We start from the raw sequence: 23480 nt of genomic DNA on the forward strand, positions 1-23480 counted from the left end.
ATAAATGATATTGAATTAAACATATTTATTATAACTTGTCATGCAGACAGAACCAGAGAGTTACCAACACATTTTAGCAGGAAATGTGAACTTCAATGATTTTTTCCCAAAGCAATGTTACTGATGTCATGAGTGCTACAGCAGTGCATATGCTGCTTTGAAGGATTCACTGATAGGACTGATTAACACAGTCATATCTCAAAATAACCTAGGCAGGGTTTATACCTCTGCTTAGTAAAGTCCATTGGTAAAATATAAAAGTTGCACCTCAATGTCCTTCTTGTAGTGTAGGGCCCAGAACTACCACAGCACTCAAGGCATGGCCTCACAAGCGCCCAGCACAGGGGGACAATCCCTGCCCTGGTCCTGCTGGCCACACTATTGCTGACACAATGAAGCCACTGCCTTCTTGGCCACCTGGCACAGCTGCTAACCAGCACCTCCTGGTCATTTTCTGCTGGGCAGCTTTCCAGACAGTCTTACCCCAGCCTGCAGCACTGCCTGGGGTTGTTGTGACCCAAGCACTGAACGCAGCACTTGGCCTTGTTGAACCTCTCACTGCTGGTCTTAGCCCATGGATCCAGCCTGCCCAGATCCCTCTGCAGAGCCTTCCTGCCTTCCAGGACATCAACTCTATCACCCACTTGGTGTTATCCATGAGTTTACTGAGGGTACACTCAAGTCCCTCACACAGATCAACAATAATGATATTAAACAGGATTGTCTCAATACTGAGCCTTGGGAACACCACTAGAGACCAGCTGCCAGCTGGATGCAGCACCATTCACCACCACTCTCTTCCACCCAGCCAGCTCCCAACCCAGGGAAGGGTACACCTGTCCAGGCCGTGGGCTGCCAGCTTTTCCAGGAGAATACCGCGGGGAGCGGCGTCACAGGCTTTGCAGAAGCCCGGGCAGACACCGGGGCCGCACGGCTGCAGGGACAGACCGCCATGGGCACCGCTTTTCCCGAGCACGGGAAGCGGAAGGGACATGCCAGCGGCGGGGCGGGGCGGAACGGGCCGGGGCGGGGCGGGGCGGAGAGGGTTAGGGCCGGGGCCGGGAGCGGGGCCGGGGCGATGCTGGGGCGATGCTGGCCGCCGCCTGGGCCCTGCTGGCCGCCGCCTTCCTGGCCGCGCTGCTGCTGCTGCGGCGGGCCCCGGCACCGCGGCCCGGTGGCGCTGCTCTGGTGATCTCCGGCCTCTTCCAGGACCTCATTCGCTACGGGAAGACGAAGCGCGGGTGCGGGCAGGCCCCGGGCTGGCTGCGGCTCCTGCAGGTGCCCAAGAGGTGAGGCGGGCCCTGCGGTCCCGGTCACCGCAGCCGGAGGGGCGGCAGGGAGCAGCACACCGGAGAGCACCGCGGGGTTTGGTGGAGCCGGGCTCGGCTTTGGTGCAGAGTGTTACTCTGCGTCTGCAGATTGGCACCTGAAGAGCGTAGAGACTGCGAGCGATCATATAGAATCCGTGTGTTCCAAATCGGAATAAAAGCCTAATTGAATCGCAGTCGCATTCGAGGTCTCCAAAACAAACCTCCCTGCAAGACTGAGGTCAGGCACCTGGGAATGGGGAATCAATCCCGAGTAACTGTGACTGTGCAAATATGCTGCAAGTTGACTGTCTTACACCAATTCCCAGGCGTTGCCTTCTCCCTTCAAGGTTTCTTTTTGAATTGCACCCAATAACAGCATGGGAGCACAGCAATCTAGACCTTGCATGAACAGAATAAGGCAAAAGAACCACTGCCTTATCTAAATCCATCTTGACAGATGTTTGATGAAACGAAATTAAATATATGTATATGTTTGGATAGTTAATGAAATGAAATAATGAAATTAAATAGATGTTTATTGAAATCATGAAAGGAGGCCTCTCCCCCATTAGCTTTTTATATGTTTCTGGTTTTATATATTATGGGATTTCTTATTTTTTAATCCGCTGAGATTCATGACTAGAACTAGTCTTTAACTTGAACATAGGCCAGACAGGATCTTGCAAAGCTGGCAGGACAGGACTGGGAGGCTACTTAGCCTGAAGATCTGATCTCCCCTATAGTAACAATCTCTGACACATTTTGTATACAAAGCTTTTTAACCAAATGTTAAAAGTTTTGTGACACAGCGTGTTATTCATGGAAAGCTTTGTGATACATAAAATACCCAAGGATATGTTTAAAATGTGCAGTACCCTGAGTGAAAATAAGGATTCATAAAGGCCTTGTCTTAATCACTGTGTACTGCAGGTTCTTGTCTAAGTTGACCTTTCTCCAACAAAAGTTTCCCAACCCCTTCTTAGGGAGACTGGTGTCTGAATAATGTGCTTTTTCAGGGAATTGGTCTCAAAGTCTCAACAAACCAACAATTGCTGTGTTGAGACTTTGCTACAAAGCAATTCTGTTAGTTAATCAATGAATCTATAACACTTTTACCTGAAGGAATAGAGAAGATCTTGTGAAGGTAGCCATCGAGGTGTTTTCTATTCTCTTCATCTGTGTCTTGTTTCCAGACAAGCATTGTGTTTTCACTAGCCTGGGGGTGTTTTTAACTTTGCTTTTTTGTCTTGTAGAATGTTGTGTTGCATTTCAGGTTGGTTTGGCAAATAGTGAAAATTCCTCTCATTGAGGAGGGATGGCACATGTACTTACTGCAGTGCTGGTTTGATCTGTAGGTGGATATATCCCCAGTGTCATTGGGATTGCTGAAGCTGGAAGGGTGTGTCTCTTTGCCAGGGCTTGTTTGTGTGCTGGTAGCAAAAATCCATGTGTGGAGAAAGTCCCCTGGCAAGTGACAAGATATGAGTCAACTGAGTAACAGGAGTGCAGGGAAAGGGCTTGAAACTTGGAGGTGATGGTGTTTTTTATCAATATACAAATTCTGTTTGTTTTATAAACAGAAAGTGAAGGAGCGGGGTTAAATTTTAGTTCTGCTGTTGCGAATCAGCAGATGGAATGTTGCAGTTTCTGTTTGGTAGAAGAAGGAACTGAGGAGAAGTCATAATCTGTAGGGAAAGCCAGCTGCTAATGGGCAAGGTGCTCTGGAGCACACAGGGATGCTTGCTGCTGCCGTGATTCATGACTCTGACTTCATCTCTTCTGTGCTCTTGAGAGATACCTGAGCTGCTCCAAGAGGGGTCACTTTCATTGGTTTCACTAAGCAAGGATGTTGTACTCCTTCACTGCCCCAAGAGAAGAGTTTGCATGTCCAACAGGAAGATGGTCTTCCCTTGACTATACAGTTATGTCCTAGTTTTGTACCTATAGTTACATTGTCAAGTCAAGGCCATCAGCATCTTCCCATGGACATATTTTATCTCTTTACAGATGTTTCCAGAAGTCCTGATTTTTCTTCACTGCCAGAAGGACTTTTAATTTTAAAGGCAAAAGGAAATACTGGATGACTTAGTTTGAGCTGGATATTGTAAACAGTTGTAGGCTGTTTAACTCAGCCCACTTACCTGCCTTGACTGTCATGTCTTGCATTTTGGTAATGCACACTATGCTTTTATAAGTGCGTAATGGGGTTGGGAGATTCTTTTCTTAAAAAAACCATGTGTGGTCTTGCCTTGTAATCACCCAGCAGTGTTGATGGTCACTGCTTTTTTCTATATGATTGTTGCAGACCTTAAATTTGCAGAAGAACAGGTAAGAGCAGGATAATTACTTCTCAGTTCCTTTGATGACCTTTAACATGTCAAGTAATGCACCCACTGGAACTTAAGAAAAGTGGGAGTGCTGATTAGTTGTAAGCCTTGAGGAATACTTTTGCAATGTGTGGATAGCACTGTCTCCTCTTTAGTGCAGCTATGGTTAGTAAGGTAAGCTAAATTAGAGGTTATTCCAGGCAGCATTTCACTGGGGTAAAATGTGTTAAGGTTATTCCTGCATGGTACCACTGAAGTTCTGACTTCTACTTGGACATTTGATGTGGGCACCAAAATGGAATGTACTCACCCTCAGACAAGCATGTCCTGCAGCTACATTTCCAAGGAATGATGAGAACATTAATGAAAACTCTAATCTGTTCCCACAGATGGTTTACTCACTTTTATGTGGTTTCTGTGCTCTGGAATGGTTTTCTGCTGATCTGTCTTTTCCAAGCTGAGTTCCTTGGAGAGTCACTCCCATCATGGATTCAGGACATGCACCATGCTCTTGGCAGAGATTCTCAGAGCAAGGACATGGGCAAGTATTCCAGATATTATAATGTAGCCATATAAATATCAAAAAACTGTATCACCACCCTGTGCTGAATTTGTATCCAAGTGCTACTTCATTGGTTGCTTTTCAACTTATGCTCCAAATTACTTTCCTGGTAGACCAAGTACCTTCGTCATTATTGAAATTAGAAGTATTTCTACTGTATGGATATGATGGCTTTCAGCAGCCCTTTTAACAGAAAGGGCCATTAGCACCTTCTGGAAATCTTGCTCTGGTCAGCAGTGCCTCACCTGTACAAACATTTTTCCCAGTTAATTTAAAATTAGGGTAAAATTCTACTGTGGGAAGAGGGAACAACAGTCTTTTTGAAGCAATGTCAGGGTTAAATGGTTCCTGTCTCAAAGTTTCTGGGTTTTATCTGTATGCAGATAGTGAGCACTTCTCTGCGCTCCTGGTTCTTTTGCTCCTTTGGCTGCACAGCTGTCGAAGACTTGCAGAATGCCTCTGGACCAGTGTGTTTTCCAGTGGTGTCATTCACATCGTGCAGTATTGCTTTGGACTTGGTTACTACATTGCTGTTGGTTCAACTGTGCTGTGTCAAGTGCCTACTAATGTCAGGAATGGTAAGTGCCTGCTTAGTTATCATCAAAGATGCAGTTTTGCTCTCATTTGTTTCCATTGTAGCAAATGGTTTCATAGAGGGCTGCTTGTTTGAGAAGTGTGTTAACTGATGAGACATAAAAGTACTTCCTGGCATAGTTCAAAGTAATTACATTTCAGGATATCGTACAGTCAGCCAGCATTATACACAAGCACAGACAGGGACACACGTTCATGTTAACCATCACAGTTATTTGCTGAAAGGATATAGATCATATGCTTTGTGAAGGACAGTAATAGGTACCAGTTATCAAACTTCAGTTCTCAAACTGGAGAGTAGTTTGTTTGTTGAAAGCTTTTCTGCAAGCTGAGTGTGCAAGGCTGTCTTGGGCACCTCCTTTTTCTTCGCTGGAGAACTTGCCACTGCTCTGCCTTGACTCAGCCAGTGTCTTCTTTCCCTTGGTACTGTAATGTTTCCATTAATACATGAGAAATTTGTATTATATGACTTGTTTCTGCCAACACGTTCCATTGGGTCTCACAACTGAGCTGCTAAATCCCCTGCACAGATGAACCTGATCAGCTGATCAGCACTCCTCCTGTGATTAGTTTTTGTGAGGCAGTCATTACCAAGTTTGGTGAAGTTTTTAAGCACTTTGAACCATGGTGGCAGGGGGGTGGTATGTAGGTGTGTGTATGTATGTGTATCATTGTGAGGGAGACAACTATGTGCCAGCATGTTGACCTGAGCCATGACAACGTGTTTAATTAGGATAATAATAGTTACAAACAGTGTGAATATTGAGGTCTTAGACTACCAATTATGTATTGTTGTACATCACACTGTATTTCAAGCTGCTGGATTAATAACTAGGTATTTTAGTATAGAGCATTCAAGGGAAATGAGCTACTAGCTGGGCACTTAAATGATACAGGATTTAAAAGCATCTTTCAAGGAATTAGAGGCTCACTACTAGAATTTTGTAAGACAGTAACATTTGAAACAATGTATATAGTGTTTGGGATGATGCTTGGGAAGTTACTTCCTGGCCATATATTAATAAAACATGTTTCATTCAGGAAAGAAGCTTTCTGTGCAGATCTGCTGGTATCACATTATAGGAGTTACGATGTACATTTGGGCCTCTCTTCACCAACACAGATGCCTTACAATTCTAGCTAATCTTAGAAAAAGCAGATCAGGTAAGATGTTTCATTTCTGTCAACTGTTTACTGCGGTATTTTTTTCTGGTTGTTTTTATAAGATTCTATAGCTTCTAATACCTTAAACATGAGTGTTTCTCAGTTCCTGTAGTGTGCAGGTTGAAGGAGGCTGTTTGGATGGCTGAACTGGGGAGAGGGTGTGGTATGTCTGTATGTATAGTTCTGTAAAACTTAAAATGAAGCTCTATCTTCTAACATCTTAAGGATAGACATGGTTTCTGTACTCTGTGTTTGCACAGCCAGAGGTGGCATCCTATTTAATTAAGTGAAAAGCTGCCAGATCAGATGGAGGTGGAGGATGATGATTAATAAGCCTATTGTTCTGTAATTGTGAGAAGAAGAGTTTGTTTAATTCATCTTCCCAATTAATTTCTTTCTGTTTGCTTGCAGGAAAGGTTGTAAGTCTGAGCCACAGTGTACCTTTCGGTGACTGGTTTGAGAGCGTTTCTTGCCCTCATTATTTTGCAGAGCTCCTCATATATGTTTCTATGGCCATCACACTTGGAATTCACAATGTGACATGGTGGTGTGTAGTGATGTATGTCCTTTTTAATCAGGCACTGGCTGCTGTTTTGTGTCATGAGTTTTATCAGAAAAACTTTAGCTCCTACCCAAAACATCGAAAAGCATTTATACCACTTGTTTTTTAGAGATTTTTTTTCTAAAATATCTTCATGCAAACTGGGAATATAAGAGATTAATGGTTTATTAAAACCAAGGTAAAGTTACTCAAAAGTTCATAATTTTAATGATAATTTCATCCATGTAACCAATTTGGGAGGAAATGTAAGGTCTCTGCATATCATGCAGGCTAAAAAAGGTTTACTTAATTCAAAGTGGAGAGATGCTAATTGTGTCTTTTCTCTTTTATAATTATATCTTATGCATTAAACACTTGCTGTTGTGCAGCAAGTCGAAATTCATACATGTGAAAACTATTAAGGAGGGAATCATTTGAACTACTGTATTTCATGTCTTGACTAATATTTAAGCATAGTTCTTTCCAAGTCTCTTTTCTTTGAATCACTTCAGAGAGAGGCAACTTGTGTATCTTTCTGTGGTGACAATGAAAACCAGCCACTGCATTCCAACTGTAAGCACAAAAAGCAATGGAGAAAGCTGGGTGGAGGAGTGACTCATGCTCAGCAGTGGAAATAAACAAACCCATTTGCTGCATTATCTCTTCTGCACCAAAGTGGTTTTGTTTATTGATGAAGACTGCTTTATCTGTAAACTGGGAAAACAGTGGAAGGTTCTCTGACTAAAAAGTCAGTAGAAGAGAATTTGCAGAAAATTAATGTTCTTTGTTGTGGTTCTGTTGTCTTTGTAGTGGGTTATTGGAGTCCCTCATGTGTTAGAGGGGACAGCTGTGTAGGATGACCATGACCACAACTACACTGGTTTTTAAACAGATATAATGAACTGCCAAGGCAGAGCACACACAGAAAACAGTATCTGACAAGCATTGCAAAGAAAATCTTTACTGGAGAGATGATGTCCCTCAGCACAGGAACTTTTTTTGCACTTAACTATTGAATATTTTGGTCCTTCTCATTCACACATACTGGTGTGAATGATCAGTTTGTGTGAGGAAGTTTTATGGGTGCTGGTGTTTCAGCATGTTGTCTATGTAGACGCATGCATTATTTTGTATATAAGAAGTATTTTTATACACTGAAGTGTATCTTATGAATTGCCTAATTAAAAGCTTATTACGCTGTTTCCATTTTCTATCGTTTTTCAAAATTGAGCTTACATATTTGAAAATCACTTTACACAAAATCTTGTGCCACTCTTGGCTGTCACGTCACTTTCTCCATCATCAACACTCCCATAGTTTCAGTTCATCATGGAACATTAGCAGCCATGTCTTGGAACTGCATCTATCTGTACAACTTTTTAAAGTGGTTCTGGAGAGGCTCCTCGAGCCTGTGTCCAAATGTCTTCTGTTTCAATGGTGTTCCTGTCCTGTTTGCTAAATTGCTCCTCAGGAAGCACATTCTTGTCCTTGCTCTGGGGAAAGCATGGGGCCACATGGCTATCCTGGGGTCCCCGGGAGAGCATCGTGTGGAGTGATGTGTCAGGTTCTAGGCTCCTCAGTACAGGAGAGACACGGAGCTCCTGGAGCAGCTCCAGCAAGGGCAACGGAGCAGATTAAGGGATTGGAGCATCTCTCTTACACAGGGAACGGTGGAGGAAGCTGGGCCTGTTCTGCCTAAAGAAGAGACCGAGAGGGGAACTCATCAATGTCGACAAGTATCTAAAGGGAGGGCTGGTGCCAAGAGGATGGATTCAGGCTCTTCTTTGTGGTGCCAGCCAACGGGACAAGAGGCAACGGGCAGAAAATGACGATGCACAGGAAGTTCCACAGGAATATGAGGAAAAACTTCTTTACCGTGCAGATGGCTGAGCACGGGACCAGATTTCCCAGAGACGCTGTGGAGTGTCCCTGACTGGAGCCGTTCAGGAAGCGCGGGACAGCGGGCTGTGCCGTGTGCCGTGTGCTGGCGCTGCTGGCGCAGGCAGGCCGGACGAGGCGAGCGGGGCCGTCGTTCTGCGTTCCGTGCTCGGGGCACGGCCCTGCTGGGCTCACGGCGCTGCCGTGCACTCGGCCATCAATGAGACCGATACGCGTCCGGGCCGTTCCTATGCGAACTTTTTTGCCGCCTTACGCAGCCGCTCGCCGTCCCTCCCGCTGCACCCTTTCCCTGCCCGTAGGCAACTCCGAACGGGGAAGGGACGCGCTTGGACCCGCCCGCTCCCGGGGACGGCGCACGGCCCGCTCTGCCCGGCCCGCTCTGCCCGGCCCCTCACGGCGCGGGGCGGGGCAGGGGCGGGGCGGGGCGCGGCGCGCGGCAGGGGGCGGGGCGGGGCGGGCGGTGACGCGGCGCCTGAAGCGGGGCTGGCGCCGCCCCCCCCCAGCTCCGCGCTCGGCCGCCATGGGGTCCCCGCCGCCGCCGCCGCCGCCGCTCCTCCCGCGGGCCGCCGCGCTGCTCCTGGCGGCCGCGCTGCTGCTGGCGGGCCCGGCGCGCCTCCGCGCCGCTCCCGAGGAAGAGCCCGGCAGGAAGAAGGAGCCGCCGCCACCGCCGGCGGCGCAGGGAGCGGAGCCGCGGGCCGAGGTGAGGCGGGGACGGGCCGCGCCAGCTGCCCGCGCTGTGCCCCGCGCTGCGCCTGCCGGGGCCATCCGGCCCCGAATTCCCCGCTTTTAGCGGAAGAAAGGAGAGCTGCCGGGCCACCGCGTCCTCCCCTTCTTCTGCTAAAAGATGGACATCTGTGTCCGACATGGGAAAGGGGTCAGTGCTCGCTTTCCCCTGCAGGAGCAGCTGAAAGCAGGCTTTGTTGCTACTCCAAAGCTGCCAGGGTTTTTTTCTGTCAACAATTAATATAAATTCCGTTGCTTTAAAACTTATTAAACAGTGTTCTTGGTGGGGGGATTCTAGTTCCACTGATGACAGAGAGGGATGGAAAAATTGCTGACATGTGGCCTGGTGTAGCACCTGGAGCACGCCCGATGTCACACACCCCGGTCAGAGCACACAGAGCGCTGCAGAGGGTGAGGGAGCTCTGGGGAGCACAGGGTGTCACACAGAGCGCTGCAGAGGGTGAGGGAGCTCTGGGGAGCACAGGGTGTCACACAGAGCCCTGCAAAGGGTGAGTGAGCTCTGGGGAGTCACAGGGTGTCACACAGAGCGCTGCAGAGGGTGAGGGAGCTCTGGGGAGCCACAGGGTGTCACACACAGCGCTGCAGAGGGTGAGGGAGCTCTGGGGAGTCACAGGGTGTCACACAGAGCGCTGCAGAGGGTGAGGGAGCTCTGGGGACTCACAGGGTGTCACACAGAGCGCTGCAGAGGGTGAGGGAGCTCTGGGGAGTCACAGGGTGTCACACAGAGCGCTGCAGAGGGTGAGGGAGCTCTGGGGAGTCACAGGGTGTCACACACAGCGCCAAATATCAACAGGAAAACTCGGAGCGCTGCTGCCAGTGGGGTGCTGGGAAGCCGTCATGTCACAACAGGCTGCGGGCTGTCTGTGCTGGCGGATGTGCTGGAACAAGCGCCCTCAGCCATCCCTGGCCAGGGATGTCAACGTCGCTATAGACTCTCGGGCCTTGCTCTTGGGCATAGATGCCTTACTGTGTGTAGAAGTAAACACTTGGGTGAGTCAGTGGGAACTGGAGTCTGCTGGTCTGCTTTCACTGTTGTAGAATCTTAAAGTTAGTTTTCAACAGATGTAGAGCAAGTGCAGAAGAAGCTGGTGAAAACTGGCACAGAATTTGGCTTGGGCTCAAACGGAAAGAGGAGAAATGTAGGCTAGATATTAGGAAGAAATTCTTTGGTGTGGGAGGGGTTAGGCACTGGTACTGGTTGCCCAGGGAAACTTGGGGTGCCCCATCCCTGGAAGTGTTCAAGGTCAGGTTGGATAGAGCTCTCAGCAGTCTGGCCTAGTGTTCCTGCCCATTGCAGGGGTCTTAAACCTAGATGATTGCTAAGGTCCTGTCCAACCCAACTCACTCTATGAATCTATAAAATTTTAGTGTGTCTGAGATGCAAAGATTTTGCAAGGGAAGAAAATGATCCTGACCATTAGTGAATGGGCTTCTTTTTTCCCAAGGTATCATAGTCACCCAGTTTTATTTTTAAGCACTTATTAATATTTATATTAGAAAACTGTTCAAAGTTAAGGTCATAAAATAGGTAGGGGTTTTAAAGACAGCAATATTAGACCTGAGCTGACCATATTGTATTGTGGTGGTGGTGGTTCTCATGTTCTGGTAATAGCGTGCATGGTGAACTAATGTTTTAATAATCAGCAAGATCTGATCCTCTTGCCAAGTTCCTAACTGGCAGTTTGAGGTGAGTGGCAGCCAGGAACTAGTTAACAGTCATTAATGAGCATGGGAGATGTATCTACTTAAAATGTCATTCTACACAGGATGGTATGACAGGAGAAATACAAAGCTTTGTATTTCTCTATTCTAAGCATTCAAGCCTAATTGACGCGTGTTCAGGATTTGTTTTGTCTTTTTCTGTCCCCCCTCCTTCTTACAGAAAGGCTCCTCACTAGTTGCTCCAGTGCACGTTGTCAGTGAGGAGTCGGCTGACAAGACCAACTTGGGCTTTATTCATGCCTTTGTGGCTGCCATATCGGTCATCATCGTGTCGGAGCTGGGGGACAAGACCTTCTTCATCGCGGCCATCATGGCCATGCGCTACAACCGCCTGACCGTGCTGGCCGGAGCCATGCTTGCCCTGGGGCTCATGACGTGTTTGTCAGGTCAGCACTCTGCTTTTGTCCAGTTTGTTTTATCTCTTAAGAAGTGATGGGTATTTATTTATCAATAAACCTTCATTGGGATGGAGGTAGTATATATGTGCAGTTTTCTGTTTTGAGGAGAGTGTGAAGCTTTTCCTGTGGAGCATGGAATCTCAGGTCGAGTATTTAGCCTTTTTCCTGTCATGAAGTCTTTGTGTTCCCTAGGCTTCAACTAGAGTTTAAGGAAGGGGAATGAGATGGAGGGCCTAAGCACTTCCTTTGATTTTTGGACTCTTTTTTACATTTACTTTTTAACTTTTTTTTTCCCCTGCTATTAAATTAGTGTACCTAAAGGGAATGTGGGAGTGGCTTCAGCTTTTCCTCCTAAGGCAAATGATTCTTTATATGACTACACGTTTTCCTCACCTGACTCGTATTCCTGCACACATAGCTGTTTGGATTTGTGCTGGAAACTGTGTAAGTGGAGGGTGGAGGGGAGGGAGCAGGAAGTGAAGTATCAGGTGCCACTTGAGGAACCTGTAGCCGTGGGCACGCACATAGCTTTAATTGTAATTGGAACAGCCTTCAGGTAGATCAGATGCAGCACAGAGTTTGTCTGTGTGCTCATTTCTAACCATGCCCATTTCAGAAGTACTGGAAGTAGTGGTGATTGGTTTATACACACTGGAGACAGGCAGTTCACTGGCACAGGGTGCTTGGCAAGTGTTTCTGTGAATGATTTTTGGGTGTGTAACTGTTGCTGTGTACATTACTGTGATTGTTGCAGCTTTAGTTAGAGCACTTTCCACTTGCATTATGTCTAATTTCTCTTGCCCATTATGGCTCTCTTTTTCTATACAAATTCTTTCTTCAAATCTTTCTTAATGCTTTCTCATAAAAGCTTCCTTTTCTGCTTTTATCCCCAAGTTTAGAGGTTCCCAATTATTTCTTCCTTTTTCAGAAAGGAACTTGTTGGGCTCTTCTTTGTCCACACCATTTCCTTCTCTTATCTCTTGCCCCTGTTTTACACAAGCCCAGTTTGGAAATTCCTGGAGGGTTTACCCATCTTGATTTCATGAAGACATGCTCATTTAAACCCATTAGTTCTAAATAATCAACTTGGGATATTTTTTCAAGCTGTGCTTGACAAAATAAGCTGTCTTACAATTCTGATTATTTCACTGTGTCTACGCTTGTATTTGTAAGAAATGCTAAGAAAAAGATAGCTTTTTTGTTTAGCTTTCTTGCATTGTTTTACTGCAGTATTTTCAGTCTTTTTAAAGAAGTTTAGTTCAACTCCTGGTTTATTTAGCTTTGCAAATACTACTATTTGTGTGTGTTTGTGCTGCATTTAAGAGTAATAAGGCTTATTAATTCTGGTCTCATTCTTCTAGTAGTGGCAGTGCAGAATTATTTCTAGATCATGTAAGAACTTCTGAGTACATTTTTCAACTAAAAAAAGGTGTGTACACAAAAGCACACGTGGTAATATGCTTCCTTTTAGCTAATTGCATGTGGAATAAAGTAGCAGAAACACTTGTGAGTGTGTGGTCTAAGCAACCTTGAATATAAGGTGTGGACATTTTATTTCTTCCCATTTATACAGGCCTTTTTCTGTCAAAAAAAAAAAAAAAACCAAACCAAAAACTAAGTGCTCTTACTTTGTGAAAACTAAATACTTTGTCCTGCATACATATTTCTTATTTAAGAACTAGTTTTGGCTTAGTTTGATCACCCTAAATACCTCTAAAAGATGTGCTGTGAAGATTGCTTTTCAGTCTGTAAGTGGGACCTGCCTTTGAAATAAAGAAAGATCAAAGTTGGTCACATTGTGTGTATGTGGGGAATATGGGGGACAAGGGAATTAATGTGCACTTGAGAAAGGAAGACAGACATGGATTCACCCAGCTGGATGATTTGTAGATATGCCTGGTAGATTTACCTTGTTGAAAATCTTATTTTAACTTTATCTGATAAATGAAATTATTGAAAGAGATGCTATCTAACATGTAAATGGAATTAACTGGGGTACACTATGACTAATCTAACACGGTTACAGGTGGTAGTTTCATGGTGTGCACAGGAAAAGGCAGGATTTCCATAGACCTTGATGGGAAAGATAATATTGTTTGGACTGGCTCTCAGGAACAACAGCACCTCAGCTTTGGCTGAAGTGCACTGTCTGGGTCTTAGTGGACTTCAGTCTCTGGCATGACCAGTAATTGTTGCAGTTTCAAGTGTGTTATCTTCCCAAAACTTAAAAATTTATGCAAAACTAACAACAGATGCAATATTTATTTATCACTGGATATTTGGATTGCAGACTTGGCTAGCAAGCATTTTTTGGATGTGAGATAAACAATTATGATCCTCATGCTTATTTTTTTAAATGACACATTTGTTTTCTTTTCAGTTTTGTTTGGCTATGCCACCACGGTTATTCCTCGTGTGTACACGTACTACGTGTCAACAGCACTGTTTGCAATCTTTGGCATCCGAATGCTTCGGGAAGGCTTGAAAATGAGTCCAGATGAGGGTCAGGAAGAGCTGGAGGAAGTTCAAGCAGAAATAAAAAAAAAAGATGAGGAAGTAAGTAATAAAATTGTGTTAGTTAAAGCTGGTGCAAGAAGTACAGCTTGTGAAGCTGCAGAGCAGCACTGTCATGTTTGCGGTGTTCAGCTGTGCCTGTGACTGATAAACTGACACATAAAATGTGTGGTAGATGAGATGGAAGTGGCCCCTGGAGGCTCTTCCAGCAGGTGATTCCAGTCCTGTGGCAAGCCTGGCTTCGTAGGAGAGAAGAGACCTGTGTAGTGTGGGTGTTCTTGATGTGTTTTTAATGCATTACTAGCAGACAGAAAACCAACAGTTCATTCTTGGCTCTACTTTTATTTCTTTTTATGGTCAGACATTTTATTTGTAAGCAGTGTAAGATGAACAATCATCAGAGATTAGAGCTGATTACAACTATGTATATATGTGTGTATATTTCCACACACATACATGTATGCATATACTTAGCTATTTGTTTGTGATGATGACTGTATTAATATGTTGATAATGCAGCAGGCAGTGGCTAATAACATTCTAGAAACTAAATGTCTAGTTTTATTGTTAAGTGTTTCATTTGGGTTGTTTAGACGGCATTTTTAATTTTATGGTTTCTTTTCCCTTGACCTCCACAGCTTCAGAGAACTAAACTGTTAAATGGGCCAGGAGATGTGGAATCTGGGCCAGGCACCACTATACCTCAGAAGAAGTGGCTACACTTTATTTCACCAATCTTTGTTCAAGCTTTTACTTTAACATTTTTAGCAGAATGGGGCGATCGTTCCCAATTAACAACCATAGTCTTGGCTGCCAGAGAGGTGAGTGTTGCAGAATCCCTGCTGTTCTTTTGTCTTTTGGGGTTGCCCATAGAGAGGTAAGAGACAAAATACTGAATCTGAGGTATCAGATTCACGCCTGCTGCCTTGATGTGCCTTATGTAGTTTGTGTCAAGACCTGACAGTAAATGCACTGAAGCTCTGTGAAGTATTAAAACTACTGTTTCATGATTGGGACTGCACTGGCATTTCTGCAAACAGCTGCTTTATGTCGTGCAGCTGAAATCAATTGGGTTTTGTTACAGTGTTGAGAGATGTTACAGAAAAGATGTTTTTTTGCTCTTTTAACTGGGTAAACTCTTTTAACGGATTTAACTGGGTAACTTTAAAAGATACTTCAATTCCATCGAGCTTTAAACCGTTAGTAAAATACCTCCTCAGATACCTCGTGTTAAAATATGAGTCAATATGATACAGAAGGACAATAAACTAAACTGCTGGGCACTAAGTGATGCTGTAAATTAAATTATATTCATTGTGGTGATTAGAGGAGGTATTATTAAGGGAAGATGGAGGCTTATAGTCAAGCTTTTAATATACATAAGTAGCTTGCCTGTGCTCTTTCATGTGTTGAGATAATTTACTTTTTTCCCTAGGACTCATACTTCTTTCAGGTGAACTTTCAGACATTCCCTAGGGATAAATCAGGGCTGTGTAATGAAGGAACATGTAACCTGCAGGAACCTCTTGTCTCTGTTATAGTGTAGGGAAGATGTTTAGAGCTAACAGGAGGAGAGGATGATCTCATTGTTCTTGGAAAGAAAGGAAGCACTACAGCCTCTGCCCAATTTGTTGGGCAAGTTGCTTAAGCCCATCTTTTTACAGGGGATTGTTGACTTCTGGTTTGCATTTCCTAAGTGTCCCCTTAGGAAGTGTCTGTCAGACTCTTTAGTCTGGTTTGTGAAGTGCTGAGCACTGTAGTTAAAGCCCGTGAGCTGTACCTGTAGAATATGAAATGTTCATAAGAGTGCTACCAAACAAAAAATGAATTGAAAGTATCTTGATACTTTCAAAATCAGTGAATAATTATGATGGAGTTTGGGGATGAGATGCACCTTCTGCCAGTGAGGTAATTGCTGGCTGTAGGGATATCCAGGGACTCTGGGTCCTGATCCTGGGGGCCTGTTTGTTCTGCTGGCCCAGCCCTGCTTCTTCCTGCACTTCTTGGTGCTTTCCAACCTGCCAACTGCTGCTCGCCACCTTTTCTCACTGGCTTGTGGTTTTGGTTCTTTTGAGCCAGTGAGTGTTGTTGTCAAACAACAGAATTTCTTGAACAGTTTTACTGTTCGCCTCTTTCAGCTTTCATGCATTCCTCAGGTCATGGCAGCAGCTTTTTTACTTTCCTCTTGGAACTAAAAGTGTCATATAGAGATGAGCAGAGGACATTTACTGTCCTTAACTGTAATTTCTAAGGAGATCTGGGAAACTTCTTTAGTACAGTTGTTCACACATTAAGGAGTTGCTTGTAACTCAGTGATGTGAAAAGCTGTTGTTGACAGTAAATTATGAAATAATTTATTATCCTCTGGACTTCAGGTCTTCCATGCTTCCCTCTTTGGATGATGGAGTGGGACAGAATGTAGAGCACAAGTGGGTGAAGCAGGGCAGAGAACTTGGAATGTTGTAGCTGCTGAAAGTTTTCATTTGCAGTTCAAGGACTTACTTGTGTCTTTATAGATAGGTTGGTGTTCTTCCACCTGATGCATATTGTGTTTCTCAACAGCTGCCACCCTCCCTCTAGAGGTTGCTTATTGGCTGAACTACAGCAGAGCAATTTCTGGGTCTATAATTAACAACCTAAAGATGCTGCTTGGATGAAACATGCTATATGCTCCTATCTTAGGCTGGATTTAAATCTGTATCACCAGCTGATGATCACTATTACTAGTCTTTAAGACAATGCTGAACAGCAGAGCAGAGGAATCACAGACCATATCGTCCTCCATGCTTGGCAGTCTCCAACCAGGGAATCAAAGCACTGCTCTGAGCTTGTTGTTGGACTAGTGGGTTTTCAACAGTGCCAATTTATCCCTTTGTGCTTTTCTTTTTCCCCCTTAGGACCCCTATGGTGTGGCAGTAGGTGGAACAGTGGGACATTGCCTATGCACTGGTTTAGCAGTTATTGGAGGGAGAATGATAGCACAAAAAATTTCTGTTAGGACTGGTAAGTGAAGACTCACTCCAACCAAAAAAATTTAATGCTGGTAACGTCAAGAGCTGCATGCTTGGGAACAGTGTTTCTCAAAACTTTTGGAAAACCCATAAAAACTAGGGATTTGTTTTGGATTATTTGGGGATTTTTTTTTTTTTTTTTTTTTTTTGAGTCTCTTTTACATCCCACCTCATTTTGCTTCACTATTAGCTACTCTTTAGGAGACCGGAGGAAAGAAATACACTATTTCAAATGGTCAGTATTTATTGTTTGACAGTGGATAATAGAAATTCTGTTGCAATTCTGAGTCTAGACTGTCAGGTGAGCAAGAAAACTGCATCCTAACACCTTACACCAGCCATTTAAAAGCTGTAAAAGCTATTCTGTGTGGCATAAGTGTTTTATCAGACCTCCTAATTGCAACAGGCAGGACCAGTAGGGTTACATTGGGTTGTTTGTTTTTCCTTAACTTAGGTTGCAGCTTGCTTCCACTGTCAGTCCAATGATGTGGTGAGATTTCTTGCTCCCAAGAATAATCCTGTGAAGCTGTTTCATATATATGTTCATTCACATTTTTGTTTTGTAGTTGGAGAGGTGGTAAAATACCAGCTTCAATGCTAAAAGTGAAACATACACTCGGTTGTGTTTGTTTGCCAAGGAAATTGGTGACAAAATGCTAATTAACAATAGTTTTATATGCTCCAAGCACAATGTGGATCTTGAGCCACAGGAATAGCCTTAGATTGAACCAAAGATCCTTCTAGCATTTAGCTTGTTAAAAGAGTCGGGGAATGTACACAATGGTGCTTTCCCAGAATTCTGTCCCAGCCTCTAGCAGAGGCTAGACTGTGGCCATTGCAAGCAGTTAATATTTTCGATACTTTTTCTTTCAATACAGTGCCTAAAATGTGCAAAAAATACTATTATATGTCAGTCCCAATTGATGGCTAGCTCTGGCATGAGAATATTCTATCCTGTTTTGTGCCATACAGCCAAATACTCAACAGTAGGTTTTATGCTGGCTCAAGTGATGAGTAAAACAAAGCTTTCTTCTGTGGGCCACAATATATTCTTGGAGATGCAGTTAGATGGGTTGGCAAATGGGCATTCCAATACTGAGGTAGAAACAACATGTACTGCTTGTAGCATGAATTTTTAAGTAAGGTTATTTGGGAATCAGACATCTAAAAAAACTTAAGTCTGTAACATGTCATAGAAGATAATTACTTTTTGATATCTAATTTCTTCTTGTTTTGTTTTTTTCTTTTCAGTGACAATCATAGGAGGCATTGTCTTCTTAGCATTTGCATTTTCTGCACTATTTATAAGTCCAGACTCTGGTTTTTAAAATTTTTCATTGCTGTAAAAGAACAAGGATTGGAAGCATCAAGCAGTTATCCTTGTGCATTTTTGTATATAATGTACAGAATTCTAGTTAAACAAGTGCTGAAGATGAGACACTGAACTTTTTATAGTGGATGATTCGTGGGACTGATGCATTTCTGGACAGCTTCTGCAGTGGAGATCTGCTTATTGTCTGGTTTGTTTGTGCTGTGGTCCTGCTCCCATGGTGGGATTGGAGTGGTTTTCTCACTTGCTGGACCTGGCTCAGCTGAGTTCAAGGATCTACTCTCAGAACTATTGAGAATTCCTCTTTTCTTCCTCCGATACACACAACGACCTTTCCTGGTGTTTTAAGAGCAGGTTCTTCAGGCTTCTTGAAGCAGACTGTGTTAAGGAGAAAACTGCTGCCTCCCACCTCCAAAGATGGTGGTTCCATGGTGCACCTGAGGCTGGATAATCTAAGCAAGAAGAAACCTGGGAGCAGTTCCTATGCCATCCAGTGGCTGAGCCAACCAACAGAGAATGTTATAAACTTAATTTAGAGGGAAAACTTCTTAATCAGGGATTTTTATCAGGAAATTGATGTGGGGTGATTAACAACCTACTGTGTCCAATATGCAATCTGGCTGGAGCTAGTATTTGACTTTTTTTTTTCTTTCTTTTTATAAATATTAAGGTATACAGAAAGTAATGAAGTGGTCCAACTTAACCATGTTCTATTCCCAGGACTGAGCAGTAATGGAATTCTTAGGTTTAGATGTATTCCTGATTTTTCTTTTTAGGAATAGAAATGTAATCTGGAAGAGTATTAATAAAACATAGTGTCTCCATTTGTGTTATTTTCAGTTTGTTTTAGATGGCTGCCATAATTCCTGCCACAAAGGTTTACCCAGTGATTATGTACTTCAAGTGAGGAAAGTTTACTGGTTTTATTTTGGTTACTGATAAATGTCAGTGTTACAAAACCTTTGAAAATGTTGAGCACTGAAGATACATGGGTTGCAGAAATCCATGCTTATCTCTGTTCTCCAATGGTGGTTTGGATTCTGAGCCTGTATAACCCACTAAGATCTACCTTGTAGCAGTTTTGGAGATAGAAGACGTGGTTTCTAATATTATGAATTTGCCTTTTTTTGAAGCTGAAGTACTATGGAGCATTACAGATTTAACCATTCCATTTGTAGATCAGAAACAGAGCAGCCCCTAATCCTTCTCTTAGGTTTCTCTTTCCAGAAAATCCCTTAATGCCATATTTCTCAAACTCTTAAGACCATTGCAGTCCAAGGCCAGGCATGCACAGTGAAATGAAAACAGGCTGCCATTTCAGGCTCCAGGTCTACATGTTCATGTCTTGGCCCAAAGGAACTGTAGGGTATGGTGATTTGGGGTTTTTTTGTGGGTTGTTTTAAGGAGTTTTGTTGGGGGTTTTTTTGTTTTTTTGTTTTTTTGTTTTTTTTTGGGGGGGGGGGGCATGTTTTGGTTTTTTTTTTGGGGGGGGGGAGTTTGTGGGGTTTTTTTGTGGTGGTTTTGGTTTTGGGGGTTTTTTTTGAGGAGGGGGGGATTTGTTGTTGTTGTTTTCTTTTGAGCCAAATTTTGTAGCTAAAACCTGCAGCCTCATTCCCACAGTCTGAGGACCTACACTGTCCACAGTGAGTTTCAGCTCCTGTAGGGAGTGAATTTGTAGCAGAGGTCATGTTAAAACAGGGCAGGAACAGGGATCTACAGGGAAGAGCCTAGCCTTCTGACAGTTTGTGGGACAACAGCTTGTTTTAATCAGAAGCAGTGCTGCTGGACATTCATACAGATCCATCTCAGGCAGGGTAACGGTGGTGCCACCTGATTCTGCTTTTTAGGAACAGAAATGTTATTGGGAAATGCATGGAAATTTTTTTTCTCAAAATCCAAAAAGCCAACTGGGTTTGCCATGCTCTAATTGTAGAAGCTTCCCAAAGTTTGTGGGTGCTGCTTAATGCTATTTTTGATATGAAAAGTTAGGATCATAGGATCAACAGAAGAATGAAGCTCTTCAAGAGGTTTGTAGAGGTGAGCGTTATACCATGTCTACATTTTACTATTACAAACTTACCCAGATGCCAAGTAATACTTTTGCCCAGTCATACATAGCAATGGATTTGGCTGCTTTCAAAGACCAGCTGGCAGGTTAGTTTGAATAGTGCTGTTAGAGTAGCTTTCTGATGGGTTGTTGTTTGGTTGGGGTTTTTTTGTTTGTTTTTTTCTTAAAGCACAAACATTGACTTGTTGGAAGTCTAGCATGAAATTAGATGGCTTGTGAAATTTTAGTAAAAGCTTTGAAAGGTGCTTAGTAGTTGCTACTAGTTACAGTGATTTCATGTTGTCAAGTGCCGTTGGAATTTTTCAGTTTAAAGAATCAAGTTGGGATGTAAGGAAAGACTCTTGAAGGTGATGGAGGGATCCAGTGACATATTCTTAGCAGTGCTGTCTCTGCTGTGCAGTTTCCAGCAGACTTGGTCTTGTCCCCCCCCAGTGTCTCAAAGGACTTGCACCCTGGCCAGCTCTCACCTGTTGGGTGGTTCAGGGGCTGGATTTTAGCAGTTTTTATCAGACTTCTTGTCATTGTAGCACATTGCCAGCAGGGAGGGTGTGATGCTGTTCTGTCAAAATACCTGGATACTTGAGATACAGGCAACATAGAGTGCATGGGCATATATATATATATATGTAAGGTAACCAGCTGAAGCCTTGATTGCCACAATCTTGTGTGCCTTCTTGTTCTTTTGTAGCTGGAGAATGAAATGCAGTGAGTGAGAGCTCAACTGTTGAAGGCTCTGCAAACCATTGTGTCTGCAACATAGGAAATAGGCAACTGTCCACAGATTTCCATCCATCCTGCAGCTCTCCCTGCTGGGGTGAGATGCAGTTGGTACAGCTGCTACCAAAGGAACTTTGAAAGCAGCATCTAAAGCAGAATTTACAGCTCTGACTGCACATTGCACACAGCAGAGGTTTGTAAGTGCACACTGCCAGCAGTTCCTCACTTATAGGCAACAGAAGTAACATGGAGAGGATGGTCAGTTCTACTGAGATGGAAAATTCTGATATGTTTACAATGAGAAAAGCTTGTGATATTTTCAAAGGTGCCTTATTCCCAATCCTCAGGTAAAGCCTGGCTCATTACTCTGTATATGGTGAAGTGCAATTAGCCAAGACTAAGGTAAACTAATCTTTCATCCTGCCAGGACAAAGTTTTTCAAAGGAAACCTGCCGAAGCAAAGTACAGGACCAGGTCAGCAGCAAGCCTGCTCTTCCTAGGGTACTGCCAGCAGGTGTGTGTGTGTGTGCTGGGCCAGTGCCTGGGCTTGGTATGAGTCAGACACCAAGCTGGAAAACCTGGAAGTGAGAGAGGGGCTGTGTTCCCTGAGCACTGCAAGAGGCAGCCTGCTGCCATACAGGCTGGCCCTCACCTCAGCTGCCCCCCCAGCTCAGGCTGGCTCTGGAACACTGCCACTGCATTCACGTGAGCAGTTTTGTTTCTAGAAAGAGGTTGGTAGTTCAGTGTACTTCCATGTTTGTCCCCGATACTGTGTATTTAAAAAACAAAATCAGATCTTGAATCAAGAGGATCAGACTGTTTCATCCTAATATTATCCTTTATTTCCAGAGCCATGGAAATAATGATGTAATGGCACTTGTGGTACTGACGTGGCATTTTTCCAGAGATGACCTTGTATGGCCCCTGAAGTCAGCACCCTTGGCAAGTTACAGCCACAGGCTTCTGCTCATGGAGATGAGAGTTCCTTTCCATAGCATTCCCCATTAACAGGGGCACAGACACAGACAATAGCTGTGCTTTTCTTTGGGATTACTTCATTGACTTCCCAAGGGAGAATGTATTTGCCAAAGGGTCTGACAGTGTGCTACAAAGAATGCTGGTAAGGCTCTTGTCATTATATATTACCCTCAAACAGCTGAAATCTGGAATTTATATCACTAATGCCTGAGAGTCAGAACTGCAACTAACCTTTGGATTGCTAATCTTTACAAGCACTTAACAGCTTCATTCTCATATAAACATGGGTTTTATTTTCAAGCTTGCAGGACAACAAAATGCCATTTAATAGAATTGCTTCAGGTGTGGCAGCAGTTGTAATTTACCACTCTTCTTCTTAATAAGTTTATGAAAAGTATACTGCTTTTTCCAAAGTTCAATTTTAGGAAAACTGGCAATCTTGCTTGCTACATGCTCTCAATCTTATCACTGATGGGTGGTGACAGTTCTTTAACTACAGCTACAGCACTTCTACAGCTGATTTTGTTTCACTCCAGGGGCACAGAGGCCTCATGAAATACAGAAGTAATATGCAACTTGCACAAGTACTATTTAATTCTCAAACGCAAAAGATCAGTATCTTCCTCTGAGCATCCAGTGTGGTATTACAGAAAAAAAAACTTCTGCAGACTGTAAAAATGGCTAAGTGTATTTATCATTTTCTCCAGGCATTCAGTTTCAATTACTCAATTTTCTTCCCACCCTCCTTTCCCTGAACATTTAATTAATTTGGAATTATTGTTTACACTTTGATCAGTGAAAAGAGGGTCAGACCACCCTGACAGGTTACATATTATTGCACAGCTCTTCCAGACAGGAGCTACATGCTCTCAACAAGCTGTGCTTGCAGCTAAATGCAAGTCTCTGCTTCCTTGCTCAGTGGCACAGCCAATATTTCAGACCTCTACTCCTTTAAAAATACTATTCTTTGACATTTCACCAGGAGAAGAAATACTGGGTACAGTGAGGGGAGTGGCACCAATTTAAAGGGAGGGAAAGTGAGAAAGTGAGGGAAGGGCTCTGCCCATCCAAACCCACTGCAGTGCTGCTCCATCCTTTGGCAAGAACAGGACTGCACACATGAAGGTATGAAAGCAGTTTTTAAGTTGTGCACGCTTAATCCAGTACTATGTGAGAAAATTCCAAGGTAGTAATGTAAATACACAAATCAGAGGTCTCTAGCCTTTAGAGTGGGGCATCAGTTTATAAAGAGATACAGAGAGAAGACAAGGAAAAAATACAGTATGCATTTTTACTGAAATCTCACAAGTCATTTGTCTGGGTAGGGGAGAGAAGATAAAAGTGACATCAAGCAACTTCTCACAAGTCAGTTCTGTGGGTGGGGGAGAGTGAGTGCCTTTGGTACAGTCGTGGGAAGGGTAAGAGCGCTTCACTGTGAAACTTAGATAAAACTGACATCAAGCAACTCAGAAAAAAATTTCTAGAACCTTAGAAGCTACAGAAAGCAAAATTTTAAATGAGTTACATTTATTCAGTTAAAAAATTGACAGTTAGTAATGGTCACATGAACACCAGGGAACTGTATCTACATTTCCTGACGT

At 43.6% G+C, this 23480-nt stretch overlaps 2 protein-coding genes across 2 annotated transcripts; both read left to right on the forward strand.

The window, feature by feature from the left end:
- Positions 1-1089: 1089 nt before the first annotated feature.
- On the forward strand, positions 1090-7398 carry SRD5A3 (steroid 5 alpha-reductase 3; the record flags this gene model as incomplete). The annotated part of the gene is made up of 5 exons (XM_083862266.1): positions 1090-1289; positions 4027-4182; positions 4587-4777; positions 5835-5957; positions 6369-7398. The coding sequence occupies 5 exons, from the start codon at positions 1090-1092 to the stop codon at positions 6626-6628; spliced, it is 930 nt and encodes a 309-aa protein (XP_083718392.1). The 3' UTR covers positions 6629-7398.
- A 1519-nt stretch (positions 7399-8917) lies between these two features.
- On the forward strand, positions 8918-18940 carry TMEM165 (transmembrane protein 165; the record flags this gene model as incomplete). Its single annotated transcript, XM_083861515.1, has 6 exons — positions 8918-9097; positions 11024-11249; positions 13642-13817; positions 14414-14596; positions 16673-16778; positions 18038-18940. The coding sequence occupies 6 exons, from the start codon at positions 8918-8920 to the stop codon at positions 18112-18114; spliced, it is 948 nt and encodes a 315-aa protein (XP_083717641.1). The 3' UTR covers positions 18115-18940.
- Positions 18941-23480: the final 4540 nt, after the last annotated feature.

Source organism: Zosterops lateralis, assembly GCF_965231275.1.
Source record: "Zosterops lateralis genome assembly, chromosome: 5".
Classification (NCBI taxonomy): domain Eukaryota; kingdom Metazoa; phylum Chordata; class Aves; order Passeriformes; family Zosteropidae; genus Zosterops; species Zosterops lateralis.